Source organism: Dermacentor variabilis, chromosome 7 (assembly GCF_050947875.1).
Source record: "Dermacentor variabilis isolate Ectoservices chromosome 7, ASM5094787v1, whole genome shotgun sequence".
In the NCBI taxonomy this organism is placed as follows: Eukaryota; Metazoa; Arthropoda; class Arachnida; order Ixodida; family Ixodidae; genus Dermacentor; species Dermacentor variabilis.
In genome coordinates, this window is record NC_134574.1 from 108,171,818 (window position 1) to 108,186,881 (window position 15,064).

Below are 15,064 nucleotides of genomic sequence, written 5' to 3' on the forward strand. Positions count from 1 at the left end.
AAGCAGCTATTGCATTAGCTATAGCATCTAACCCCAACGCCGATGTGCTCACTGACTCCCAGAATGCCTGTCGCAAGTTCAATAATAGATTAATTCACAGGTCAGGGTTGTCATTGCTGACTAAGCATCCACCCAGCCAAGCCTCAGTCACCTGGTTTACCGGTCACCTGGAACTACCAGGAGGAAACGAAGCCGCTCACAGGCATGCCCGAGCTCTTCTATACCGGGCGTCTCCCCCTGATGACCGTGAAGAGTGCTGGGACCTAACTGCTTTAGCAGTGTATGCTGACAATCTCGCACCATACAGAACAGTCAGGAAGGAGTACCCAACACCACATAAATCCCTCGATAAGTTGGAAGAGAACACTCTTAGGAGACTCCAAACTAATACATACCCAACGCCAGCTAAGTTACACCAGTGGTACCCTACACTATACTCCCCGCAATGCCCACACTGTGGAGAGGTAGCTAACCTCTACCACATGGTGGGCTTGCCAATTTAATCCCATAGTTGACCCCATTCCAAATCCCTCAAAAGAGCAGTGGGAGGCTATTCTGCTCAGCGATGATCCTGACCATCAGCACTGGCTGGTGGTGAGGGCCAGCGCAGCAGTAGTAACCAGTGGGCTACAGTAGTACAGTGGGCTGATTCCTTACACTTCCTTTGAAGTGTAAGGAATCACACCTTATACTGTCAAAGGAAGTGTAAGGAATCACACCTTATACAGAAGTTTAATTGACAACAACCGACAGGAATTAATTTGGCGCACGGCAACTTAGAATTATTAAAAGCGGTAACTTAAATCTGAAATTCTCATATTATCAACCAAGACACAAAACACATTATGCTACCAGCTAACCTTAATTCTTGACCTCACCTACTCTTCCATGTCGAAAAAAATTTTTCCTGCCTACTACTCAATCTAACATACTCTTTCAGGTTTTTACGTCTACATCAACTGTACGACCCCCTTCTTCCATGTACATTTGCCCCCGCCCGCTTCTGCGCACGTCATCCTCCTGTTTGTTATTCCTGTTTCGGTCCCCCTCCCCTTCTCTTTTCCCTTCCATTTATTTATGTATATTTTTTGAAACCCCCTCATCAACACATTCCGAAATCAATATGACTTTTTTGGCGCCTCAACCCAGAGTATCGCCATTTCTGGATGCCGCCGTAAGAACACCTACGTTGAGCGATTGGGGCAATGCCCCTTGAAAGACCATGCCGCTGCCTTTCAGTCACCCCATACATTGCACCGCAGACTCCTCGTCGCCATCTTAACTATTTCAATATTACTCGACGTATTGCTGCTCTGCTACTCAAGTCACTCTTTCAAGTGATGTTTTTTATTTTATTTTTTGTCTTTTGGGTTACTTGCGCACTGAACACCTGACCGCCCCTTCTAATGCCACAAAAACATGCCGCCAACGATACCCCTGAATGCTTCCTAACCTCTCGCATCCCCCACACGCTCCCAAGCCCCCGTCTTTCTTAAAATTTAGTTTTTTGTTGTGTTGTTGTTCTTCCCCCCTTTTTTTCCGACTTGGTGTCGCCCTGGCTGGCACCCCTTTTTTTCTTTCTTCGTTTTTTCCCTTTTTTTCTCTGCTTTCTTTCTTTTTTTTCTCCCCGCGTTCCCACTCTCCCGCTTTTGTCCCCTCGTCTTGCGAACGAAGCTCATAGACGTCGGACGACAGCGCTCATGTCGTCTGAAGTCTGTCTCTTTAAAACCAGCCGCCAGCGACAACACCCGCACGAGACGTCACTGCCCTAACCCTTTAAACCTAACACGCCGAAGATGACGAAGCCGCCTTTGGTGAAGATAGGTCCTCCTATCGAAACGTTGGCCAGTGTTTCTGAGGCACCTTATCCCTGTTTACAAACTTTATACCACAGTGTGCTATTCCATCTGTCAGCCCCTTTCTTGTTTTTCCCTTCAGTACACTGCATTTTGTGATGGAAATTTGCTGTTTCCTTTGGGCCCAGGATACTTTTAACAATAACACGGCAGTCGGGAGCCTTTTACATGCAACACAGACTACACACAGAAGACATTGACAGGTTACAAGTACAGACCTCTTAGGTATACTTTGTGGCGCAATATTCATTTCTTGAAAAGTAACACAAGAAAGGAAGACAGTGAAGCGCCGAACTGCCAACTGTTTAATGAAAGCCTGAAAAAACCTGTAGAAGAAAAGACAACTTCCGCTCATGCATGCGCAGGGAGCCAAGGACAGAACAACATGGTCATGATAACATGCTTTGGAAAAAGCACATTTCTGCGGAATATGACACGGTAGATGTATCGCTGACACAATCAGACCATTTGTTTTTACGATGAAACGCTTCCAACAACTCCCTTGCAACTTGGTCCTTGCTTTTGCCAAGTATCAATACTTGTTCAAAGCATGGCGTACAACGACAGGCTTTACAGTGCGCAGGATGAGGCGCCTTGCCACACTTATCGATACTCTTAGCGTGCTCCCTCAGTCTGTCATTAATACAACGTCCCGTTTGTCCGACGTATCACTTGCCGTAATCTAGGGGTATCTCGTAGACCACCCCTGCAACACAGTCCCTGAAATGTTTGGCGCGTTGCTTCTGGCAGCCCCGCGGACCCTCGCGTGCGATCCGGGGGCACAATTGAGCTAACTTGTTGGGAGCTGAAAAGACAACCGGAATTCCTTATCTGGTAGCTTCTTGAGGTTAGGGCTTACGCGGGTCACATAAGTTACTACTTCTGGTTTCACTCACTCCCTCCACTTCTAGTGCATTTTCCCACACGCAGCGGTAGTTTTTAGCTTCTGCAGCAGGGACTCGCCCACAGAATTTAAGACAGACTGAGGGTAACCTGCTTCTAAATCTCCCATGTTGACGGCAAAAACTTCGCAACAGTAAGGACCAAACTGCAAGGCAGTTGTTGGAAACGTTCTATATTAAAAAGAAAGGGTCTGATTGTGTCAGCGATACATCTATCGTATTATATTCCGCAGAAATGTGCTTTTTCCAAAGCATGGTATCATGACCATGTTGTTCTGTCACACCTTGGCTCCCTGCCCATGAGCGGAAGTTGTCTTTTCTTGTATACGTTTTTTCAGGCTGTCATTAAACAGTTGGTAGTTTGGCGCTTCACTGTCTTCCTTTCTTCTGTCCCTTTCCAAGAAATCTATATTGCGCCACAAAGTATACCTAGGAAATCTACGCACCAACTTGCCCACAAAGTCCTTTCAGTGTACAGAATGCTTTACGTTCACGCAGACTAGAGTAAGAGTCCTGAAGACGTCTGTCCGCCTTAATGATGTGCGTGGTTGCTGCGGGCACGCATGATGGTTGTCGTTGCCGCCGTGTCGCTGCATAGTCCGAGTCTTCAGCGCAGCTGGTAAGTGGCTTGAGACGGCCCCGTCCTATACGCCGTCACCACCACGTTGCACCTGGTCGTGACGGGGAAACAATGGGGACAGCAGGCCGGCAGAGCACCAGGCCATTGCTGTAAAGGCCAGATACGCGCCAGCCACTCCTGGAACATCTCGGTTTCCAGCACGAAGCACTGCACCAGGCCGCTGCGACAGCAGCCGGTGTGAGCGAGATCTCAGCCCAGGTCTGTACGGTAGCCGGACACCCGGTCGCCAGTACCCGAGCCTCGACCCCCGGTCAGCGAGCTGTCGTATACGGGCCTCCCGCTCGCTCTCACCCACTCCCGGTCTACGCACGCCGCTTCCTTGTTCGTCGCACGCGGTCTCCTTCCGTAATTGTCATCATTAATTCTCCTCTTGTTGTTGTCACACTGTCATCATCACTACAAACTGGCTGGTCAAACACTTTGCCTTGTGACGGCCACAGGGCATAATCCGCGTCATCACACATTGTGTTGAGGAAGGGAGTAATAAAGACATGTTGCTTGATTATACACCCATGCTGCATAAGTATTCGAGTTGATCAGAGCTGAGATATCGCAACGTAGGCGAGGCCAGTATATTGCATCGAGGTCGCAGTCAGTACTCTGCGCATAATCTCGCACAGGTTTGAAGGTCGGCTCAACAGCCTCACAGTAGTTGCTGAGCACTTCATTTCATTTATTTACTCTCAGGGCCGTACAGGCATTACAGAGAGGAGTGGCAATAGAAAAAGAAAAATACATAGCTAATGCGGCAGCACATGGTCACAGATAGCCGACTTGAACACATCATGGTCTGTGATAGTGGCGATGGATGCGGGAAGGCGATTCCAGTCTTGACTTGTTTTCGGGATGAAGGCTTCGAGGTATACATTGCTTTTACACTGAGGAACCCCAACCTTCATTTTATGATCAATACGGAATCACATATGGCTCGGTGACGAAAAAAGTGTCATTTTTAGCTCATTATTAGTGTAGTATATTTTGTGAAACAGATACAAGCGGGAAATTCGACGTCTAGTAGAAAGGAGAGGTAGTTCGAGCGTTTGCTTCATGCGAGAAATGCTGGCTAAGCGATAGTAGTTAGAGAGGATAAACCTCATTGAGCGGTTCTGAACCGATTCTATGGACTGTGTTAACGAGCTAGTGTACGGGTCCCACATCGATGAAGCGTACTCGAGTTTAGAACGCACGAGTGTTTTATATAGTAGTAGTTTCAGCGGAACGCGAGCGAGGCGGAAATTCCGCCTAAGAAAACAAAGGGAACTGTTAGCTTTGTTAATAACATGGTGGATATGCTTCTGCCATGACAGATTATTAGTGATTTGGACGCCTAGATACTTGTAGCTGTCGACGAACTGAAGAGGGCAACCGTTAAGATCATAGCCCTGAGAAATGGACTGGTTAATCTTTCGAGACACCCTCATTGCTTTACATTTGTTAATGTTTAGTTTCATAAGTCATGCATCACACCAAGAAGAAATTTTATTTAAGATAGATTGAAGAACGGAGAAGTCAGAATCATTAGAAATTACGCGGTACAGAACGCAGTCGTCTGCAAAGAGCCTTATGTTAGAAGTAACAGAATCAGGCAGGTCATTAATACAAATTAGAAAAAGAAGAGGCCCTAGGACCGACCCCTGAGGAACACCGGATGTTACATTGCATGATTTAGAGTCATGATCATCAACAGAAACGTACTGTGTTCTATTCTGCAAGAAACATTCAATCCACTTAAGCAGGTTGCAATCAAGATGGAGTGTGCTAAGTTTCAGTAATAGTAGTCGATGTGAGACGGTATCGAAAGATTTCGCGAAGTCAAGGAAGATGCAGTCAATAACTGAAGCTCGATCTAATGCGGAAGACAAGTCATTAGTAAAGGTTAATAATTGAGTCTCACAAGAATAATTTATGCGAAAATCATGTTGCTGTGATGCAAAAAAATTATTAGACTCGAGAAAGCTAATCAGGTTGCAGTAGATTATGTGCTCTAATAATTGGCATGGAATAGAAGTTAAGGAGATCGGCCGGTAGTTTAAGGGGTTATGAGTACCACTGGATTTGTGAACTGGAATCACCTTCGCCGTCGACCAGTCGTCCAGAAGTGTTGAACTCTCCAAAGACTGCGTAAAAATATATGACAAGAAAGCAGATGAATACGCTACAGTACTCTTAAGGAATTTGTAATTTATGGTATCAACACCTGCCGATGAAGAAAGTTTAGCTTTCATAATCAAATTGTATATGCCATCTAAATCGACCGAAATCGGCTCCATCTCAGGGCACGTAAAGGCACGTGTGGACGGTGAAGTATCTATTAGAGTGTTAGAAAAAGATAGCGAGAATGTGTTGTTAAAAACCGTTGAGCAAAGCTCACGGGGGACAGGAAATCTATCGTCAGTTTTCAGAACGATTTCTCTGGGTTTGCGTACGTTAATAATGTTCCAAAACTTCTTAGGATCAGTTGTGAGCAGATGAGGTAGTGTTTCAGAAAAAAAGTAATTCTTGGCTGAGCGAATGGCCATTTTATATTCAGTATAAGGGACATTAAATTGCACAGTAGGTGTGTTTTTTTCACGTGAGAAAAAGGAAGTCACACCGAGCGATATACAGTTTCCTGAAAATCGTCCCTATGTTTTCATTTCTAGCCTCGTTCCGTCACGCATTAGTTGTCAACCAAATACTTCCTATTGACAGCTTTATATCGTCACTGTGCCCAGATTCGTTGATATATAATGCATGCAAGAAAGCGTTGCCTAATGGTTCTGTGGGCTCACAAGCCCTCCGATTCCTCGCCGGAGCACTTTCTTAATATTCCTTCAGTTGTATACAATACTCATCAAACCAATTTGGGCCGAGTAAAATTTTGTTACAGTTGGCGCTTAAAGCTTTAGACTTGCCAACCCTTGGTCGAATGTCGCCTGCTGCTGCGCACTGAAGTTGGCAGCGCCACGTCAAAAGAGAGAGAGCGAAAAGAAAGCGAACTGAAGAGAGGGGACTTGTAGCTACAGACCAATCGAGACGGCACAGCGCGCTAGATTTAGGGCCGACTTATGCTCAATCGGCGCGGCCCTCCGAACACCTATCGCACGTGTGAGGACGTGCAGAAAACTGCACATGTCCCACACAAGCACCGAAATTTAGGTTTAGCCTGGGTTCGCCTGAGCAGTGTAAACCTAAATTTATACATCTGTTTATGACACGTGCAATTTTCTGCAAGTCCCGCACGCGTGCGGAAGTTGTGCGGAAGGCTGCGTGTATTGTGCATAAGCCGTCCCTTAAGACGCCTGCTTGTGTGCGTGGCGCTTGGCAAGATGTAAGTTCTCGATTAAGTTATCGGCAGGAGCTCACGTTCCAATAGAGAGAGAGATACATAATTTGTCATTCAGTCTGAAAGCTGCGATACTTACCGCTTTGTTTCACCGTGGGCATCATGGGAGACTCGAATTCTGCGAGGAAAGACGAGCATGGATTATTTGTGCCTCCTTTGCGTTTACCGCACATGTGCACATTACGTACCCATAACCTAGCCTGCATTTCCTTACTCTGTTCTTATAAGCAGAAACGTTAAAGGGACATTAAAGTGAAACAATAGATCAGTTTAGACTAATGAAGCAATGAAGTTATTTCAAAAAGATAGTTTGATTATTAGATGAGAAAATGAAGGTCCAAGTATCAGTATTTGAATTTCGCGCCGATACCCCAGCGCCGGTACGTCAGCGTGACGTCATGGATTCCAAAGCATGTTTTCGCATTTGGGCCGCGTTGGCTGAGCGAAAGTTCGCGAAACGTGCCATGTTTAATATTTCGTTCCTTTAGAACAGAATGTAGTCAATCTGTGCCGCTATATATAGTTAGTAGGCGCTAGAAGACGCCAGCAAAATCCAAGACGTCAATGCCACCAGGTGCGGGAACTCAAGTAGGCGTCGCCACCCGTATTTCATTCTTGCGCTTTTTCTGGCTTACCAAACGTCTTATCGTTGTAAGAGTCGTGTTTTTGCTGTTGTAGAATGGTAATTTACTGATGCAGAAGAAATCATTTTTCCCTTTAGTGTCCCTTTAAGGTCCCCAATAAACATTTTCTAAGCTTCATAACCGCAATTTCTGTCCCCACCTTGGCTTCATGCCATTTGTATAACGTTAGTAAAAAGCGGAGCAACAATTATTCTTTTTCCTCGAACGCGGTCGAGAGCACAGTCGGTTAACACTGCATATATCATATGAGCCACATACGAGCAGTCGTTTTCTGCGGCTGTACTTTAAAGATGTACCGTCTTGGTCAAAAAACTTGATCCCACTTTGAAAGGCCGGGGAGCAGCTGCGCTCCTCTATCACGGCGTTGCCACTGTCGGCGCGCTCCGCTGCTCGCTTGCGGCGAGGATAAAGAGGGCGAGGGAAGCATGTGTCTAAAGCATCCTTAAGGCGGAACCGCATGGCAGCGATTTCAGGCGCGATTGACGCGCGGATGGTGGGACGCGCGCGTCATTTTGACGCGTGCCCAGCATGATCCGCCACGAAATCGCGCCGCCGCGTGCTGCTGCTCGGAGTAGAAAAAATCGCGTCGCGCGGCGCGTCCACCAATCAGAGTTCAAGTAAGTCACGTGGCATTTGGTCACGGCGCATTTTGGTTCTTTTTTTGCCACCAGATGGCCCTGCTCTCTGCGCATCTCTAAGCATCTCGACGGAACCTCCTTGGCGGAATTTTTTTTTTTTTTTCGCGGCAGAACTGGCGCGCGCGTCAAGGAAAACGTGTGCTACCGTGATTTCGTTCGCGCATCGTGTTGGTTCGCGCATCGTGTTCACCTAAAATGAACAAAGCAACCTTCAACGAGGCCCTAATTACTAAAGTGGAGAAGCGTCGCGTCTCATCGCTAATACTGGCAAGACAATTTGCTAATAATATTACCAGTGTATGGTGCTCGCTCTCTTCTCAACCAGGCAGGCCGCACCCACATGTACCTCCTGACCCGCATTTTTTCTTGCTTCAGTATCAGCATCCCCGTTAATAGTAGCAATCGCCTCTTCTGCTCGGTAGTAAGCGGCCGACCCTCCTTTTTATATGTGAAGTTGTAAACAAGCAGCGGCTTCTCAGCATGCGGAAGGTACATAGTCGCAGTTTCGCACACGATATTGCTGCTTGAAATTAAGCTTGATAAATACACTTCGGAAAGAAATGTCGCTGTCTAATTACACTCAGATTGTTTTTATTGTAGTGTTCTGTAAGTTTAAGGGCATATTATATATGCGGTAACAGAGACAATACATGTCGTTGAGAGTTATGTTGTCTGGCAACCCGGAAAACGCGGCGCAAAAGCGCCGCTCCTTTTTTTCGTACGGGTGCTCGCGCGTCGGCGGCAACGCGGGCGTTTGCCGCCCGTCGCGTTTTTCGCTCGCGAAAAACGCGCCATGCGGTTCCAGCTTAAGCCACCCGACCGGCCAGCGTGCGGTTTGCAGCGTATGCAGGACGAGCGGGCGGGAGTCTCTGGCGACCGCTGTCAAACGCGATGCGCTCGAATTTTGCAATTCCGAGTATCGTCATCGCCAGTTAATGTTTTCCGGGACCAAATTAAAGGAAAAACGTTATGAATAGTCCTGCGCAAGCTCGAACACGCGAACTTTGCGAGAATGGCAGCTAAGGTCTGACTTCAGCAGCTGAATTATATATTAAATAACGTGCCATAACGGCATCTCGTATTTGTAATCATGAATGTCACAGGTAGCTAGCCTTTCAATATGCGAGAGCCCTATAATCTCGTGGCCCATGGTCTACATTACGCGATTCAAAAGCGCGATGCCAAATGCAAACGGATGAACTTACACTGGCCTCATATGTGCATGAAAGTGGGCCCTAACGACGATGAGGAAGTGTGCACGAAGACATAAAAAAAAGGTGAGGTAGTGGACACTTTCCAAAATACCGAGGGAATTGGACTAACTCAATCGGCTACACAAATCAAATCAAATCAGTTTACTCAAACATCCTGAGATGCTTAGGGGCAAAGACAAAAAGCCCCGAAAAGGCTTGACGCGGGTCTTCACTGTGGGTTTAATTAAAGAACATCAACGCCAAACGCACTCGTGTGGTCGTTCCTTAGTGGAGAAGTGCAGTCAACGTATTTGAAATATTGTAACACTGGTTACAGGCCCTTTCCGAAAGGAGCCTTTGTAGTCGTAATTACTGGTTGTGGTCTTTTCTAAGCGAACGATGATTCAATTGCCCGCGTATTACAATAAAACCTGGAACAACGCTAGACAGCGCCTGAGAAATGTCAGTTTACATTTTGCTTTCATCGCACTCAGAAACACATGCAAAATGTTTATCTAAAAGCATAAGGCGAACGCTCTCGCCTTTCAATGCGTAGGATAAAATTTTAACAGGTAATTTCGATGATTCGGACAATTTTTATTGTATGATGCGCTGCATGGAAGCCGGGCAGTTTTGCCCAGGCTGGCGCATTCACTCGCACGAAGTGCCGCCCCACGGCGGCCGAAAGACGACCTCGCAGCTGGCAGAACGAACCGCGTCGCATTCGCATTTCACGAGCGCTGTGATAGTGATCTAAAGAAAGGAAATACGCTTTATTCTGTGACCCGAGAGGGAGCACGGCGAAGCGTCGTATTTCACGAGCGCTGTTATCGAAGGATGCTTGAGAGACATCCTTCCCTCGCCCTCTTTATCCTCGGCACAAGCGAGCAGCGGCGCGCTCCGGCGGCACAGAAGCCGCGATAGCGGTGCACAGCTGCTCCCCGGCTGCGTATTTCCGATTGGTAGTAGGTACAGCGGGGCGTGGCACTTGCGCAGACGACGGACGTTTGCGCGCATGCGCGAGTAAGAGCGGGTGCGACAGAGGAAATGTGGGGACTTTTGCACTGCCTAAGCACTCTGCCTAGGCACTACAGGGGAGTTTCTTAGCGCGTGTTATATTGCGCTTGTCCCTAGGCGTGCCGGCAAAAGTCGGGGGCCGCGGTAGTGCTGAACTTAGCATCGCAAGTTGTCGGCTCGATGCAATTATATTTATTCAATCGTGTTTTTTACTAATTAAAACGTCTCATTATTTCGCATTATTGGCGGCGCCTCTAGGGCACCAAAGCGGCAACGGGGGCATCAAAGCTAGAACCCGGACTGGTCCGTGGGCTGGGGCTTGCAAAGGCCCCAATCCACGGGCTGCCCTGCTTCCAGCTTTGATCCCCCCGCTACCACTTGGGTGCCCAGGAGATCCTGTACCACCTGCTTTAATATAACCTCAGGTGCTCTCCTGAGGCCTCCGTTTGACGGTTACATGTGACCTCCTGGAGCAGTGCCTGTAAAAATGCAACCTATCGTCGCACCTAAAAAAAGCGACCCGCAACTTTTACAACACCAGTCAGAACCTTGCCCCTTCAGACACAGCGATCACCAAATGGGGCGTCCGCGCCCACTGCCTCACCGCGCGGCCCGCCAGCGGCGGAGCGTAAATAAACTGGACCGCACTCCGCAATGCCGGCATGCTTGGGCGACAAAAGCACACAACACGCCTTAAACTCCGTTGTGCCTAAGCAGACTCACATATTCAAGGACAAAGGCCCCCTGATTTTCTCCCTTGTACCCGCTATTACTTGCGCCTGCGCAGAAACGTCGAGTGCCGTGAAACGCGCCCCGCCCCGCTGTACCTACAAGCAATTGTAGAAACGCCCCCTCCCCCCCAGCCATTCACAGCGGCTTCAAGTTTTTCGGCCAAGGCTGTAGCAACTATAGAGCAAGAAGGTTTCCTGCACAAGTTGTGGCTATGTTAAATTAGTTTTCACTTTGGTCGCTACTAAAACCACGATGTTCTTCTACAGACAGGAGTCGTTCAGGCTTTACTCGTGTTCTTGCAGTGGAAATGAAACGTGCTTAAGGGAATACTCTAGCTCGAGACCAATCCCAACGTCACGTATTCAAGTACATTCAAAACGCAGCAGTGATGTTGTAAGACGTTATCTTGACCGATTTCAATCAAATGAGAGTGAATCAAATGAATCAAACATTTGAGAGGGAAAGCTTTTTGTTGACATTAGGAAGAGGAAGTTTTATTTAGAACCTTGATTTAACAAGAAATAAAGAATTATTGGTAAGTTAAAGTAATGGAAGCCTGAAATTTACAAGTGCCTACCTCAGCATCGACAGCAGACATCGCATTTCCGTTAAATTGATCCGCTAGATCACGTAAAGCGGACAAATTCTGTATATAACATTACTGCTTACGTCAATTTGTTGCAAAGTTCAGAAGGGTTTGGAGAAGTCTGAATAACAAATTTGTTTCATATTTGAAAGCAATGTGTGATACATCAATTTTCTCGGCTTCAGATGTAGTATTAGGTGCAGTTTACACATTTGTGACATCATTTTTCATTGCCGATTTACAGTGTTCCATACTTGATAGTCTTGTTTCTCGAAATTTTACAGTTGTTAACAATATATAATCACACTTCGACGGCCAAGGTAAAAAACTCGCAGTTTCCCCGAAACGCCAAACATGCATTGCGTTAGCAAATTAGTAGACAACTATACTGAGTAAGAACAGTAACTTTATCGGCCGTATAAACCTGTAAACATTAGCTTACTAAATTAACAAGTATCATATAACCCACGCACAGGCAAACATGAACACACCACACTCGATGACCGCGACCACACGCTGTCAAAAGGGTTCCGAGAGGAAGCGCGGCAGAAGCAGCGAGCGAAGTGCTGCCTATCGCTTCAAGATAATGGGAGCGTCACGAATACAGCACGCACGCAGCGATGACTGACTGCGCCTTTGGCGAACCTAGACTCTGTTCGCACAGAGGAGATTGCTGTCAAGATACAGCGCGCGGGCTCGTGCCATATGGAGCAACCGCCGGAGTAGAATGACCCCCTCTTCCCGTCACTCCCCTTTTCCCGGAGCCTTCGGGCGACGGAAGACGGCGCGCTTCCTCCCCGCTATCCTCCGTTGCACGCGTGAGATTAAGCCGCGATCGTCAGCTCACCGTCGCACGATTTCCCTCGCCCATACAGCATACGGCCCGCGGCGACGATGTAATCGTCCTTGGACACTATACGGAACATAACGACGACGGCGACGGCGAACATTCGCTTGGAGTGGCCGTATAATTTCATTTGTTTATTCATTCATTTAGTTTGCTTATACAAGAAACCAAAGGGTCCTAGACAAAAGGCGTTTCCTTGCACCTGACTTGGCGAACTGTACACGGAGGAAACAGCGCTATACAGCGCAAAAATTGCTGTGGCTTGGAAATTACGCTTCATAATATTACCTTTTTTCCTTTCAGTGTAGCAAAACTCACTGTATTCGGTGCAGCGGTAGCCGAGAAAAACGAATGATCTGTTCCCATGTATTTAGGGGAGAGCGCCCGAACTATGCTTCAAATATCACTTACAGCGCATTCATAGACAAGGGACCGAAAGAACGACGAAGACAAGTCGTTCTTTAGGTCCCTTATCTATGTATGCGCTGTAAGTGATGTTTGAAACAATGGAATACCAACTAGCCTGTACCCAAACCTTGCTTCAGTAAACTTTGCCGTAGAGGTTATGAGACTGTGCCAATTTGTCCAAGGATTCGTCGGGCACATTTTGCCCAGCAGCTATACCATTTTTGGCGCACCGACGGAACCTGCTAAACAAGCATGTAAATTCTGGGCATCGGGCGAAAATCAGCCTTGCAAGTCACTAGCGTATCCTTTGGCACAGGAGCCAGTTTATGGCTAGTTCTACCGTAAGCTTCCGCCATCGGAATGAAACGGAAACTACGTCACGGCCCGACATAGCTATGTCCAGCCTGCCTGCTTCAAGCCAAATGGGTGGCCATCTTTGAGCCATTTGTCCCCTTTACACGAAGTGTTCCGGGCCGCTACAGCTTGTCATTTGGCATCCAAAATCACCTACTAGGAGGCCACGGGCTAATGTTGAGGAGAGAGACACCCCTTTCCAAACTTTCAGGTCCCTTAATGACCGAGTACCTGGCACGGGGCGCTCATGCACCTATTTCAACCCACAGCAACGGTGGACAACCATTAACAAGGCCGTCAGTGGTTAGACAAGGGCTCCCAGAGAGGCCACATCTAATGATCTTAATAGATCCCCTGTTCGAGATGATAAACCCAACAAGTACCCACGCACCTGCACAAGGACCATCTCTGCCCATAAAAAAACCGGTGGGTTTCCAATGGCACCGGGATTCGAACCCAGTACCTCGTGAATGCGAGGCAGAAGCGCACAGGTCTACGTCAGACTTAAGAGGAAGCTTTAGCTCGGGTGCTCCTATCTAAATACATGTAAAAGCAGAATTCGTTTTTCTCGGCAACCACTGCACCAAATTTGACGAGGTTTGTTGCATTTAAAAGAAAAACTTAAGATCTAGTGACTGTTGGTTTCGGATTTTTGATTTAGGTCGTCAATTTCTTATTAAAAATTGGCAAAAATTGAAAATTTTCAAAAAACGAAACTTTCAAGTTTACAGCTCTGTAACTCAGCAACTAAAATTGATAATACAATTCCGTGAACTGCATCTAATAGTACATCTAAAGCGGACAAAATTGATAGGTTACACATGAATGTCAAAAAATATTGTAAAATGGAAATATAGGTTTTGCAGAACCCTTGTAAACAACGTAACAAATTCACGTAAGATATAAAATGACGTATCGAATTTGTCCGCTTTCAATGATCTGATGGATCTCGTTCACAGAACCGCGATATCTGCTCTTGATGCACTGTTATAAATTCGTAAACTTCATGCTTCTATTTTTTCAAACTTTCGAATTTTTGAAAACCTTTTTAACTAAATTCAGGAACTAAATAGAAGTTCCGCGACCAACAGTCACTAGAATTTCACTGTCCCTCTCAAATGCAACAAATTTCATTAAAATCGTTCCAGGGGTTATCTCAGAAAAACGTTTTTGCGTTTTTACATGTATTTGAATAGGCCGCGTCGGAGTTGAGCCCGAGCTAAAGCTTCCTCTTAATAGTACGAATCGAGGAAAGCTGCAACGTAGTTCCAACAGTTTTTTTTAACTGCCTGTGAGGGATAGTGCAATTCGGTCTGTTAAAGTGGATTTAAGAGACGGACGCTGGTTGCGTTGAGAATCGCGACCCCGAAGTAGCTAAATTAAAGGCCTTTGACAATTAACGTTGTAATAATTCGCTTTAAGTCCCATTGCGAAATTAAGTCGGTCAGTACTGAAGTCACGCTCGCTTAGCAGAAATCATAAAAACAAAACTACCTTTGAGATACCGGACTTTAACGCATGCTGCGAAGTGCATTGGTCTCTTGGTTACTTCTTTACGATAAGGGTGCACAAAACAGTTCAGGATGGTCTCAACTGTAACTCCAATCCATACTTTATCACAGTTTGGAGACGGGATATCTCAGAAGTGCCGTTAGCTTTAGTATTTCTGCGCTAAGCAGACATCGCGGCACTATGCTCTTCAGCTTCAATTTCGCAAGGCAGTGAATAAGTTAGAAATCAATAAATGAATATCTCTAATTAGCTACCTGAAAATTGTGACCCCTCGTGCAACTTCCACATTGTCGGCAAATTTACCTAGACAGGGGTAATAGGGCAATATATACTACAATACATTTTTATTGATAGAAATTAAAAAAGAACAGTATTACATGCCAACCAGAAACGTGTGTGTGTGTGTGTGT

The 15,064-nt window shown here is 46.5% G+C and overlaps 1 protein-coding gene across 1 annotated transcript in view; it reads left to right on the forward strand.

Annotated features, from left to right (window-relative positions):
- The first annotated feature begins 3,324 nt into the window (after positions 1–3,324).
- The window catches only part of LOC142588772 (ipis-1-like), a 41,855-nt gene continuing 30,115 nt past the window's right edge, over positions 3,325–15,064 (forward strand). Inside the window, exons 1-2 of the mRNA XM_075700589.1 lie at positions 3,325–3,377; positions 3,463–3,648. Coding sequence (XP_075556704.1) covers positions 3,325–3,377; positions 3,463–3,648 — 239 coding nt within the window. The remainder of the gene's footprint in view (positions 3,378–3,462; positions 3,649–15,064) is intronic.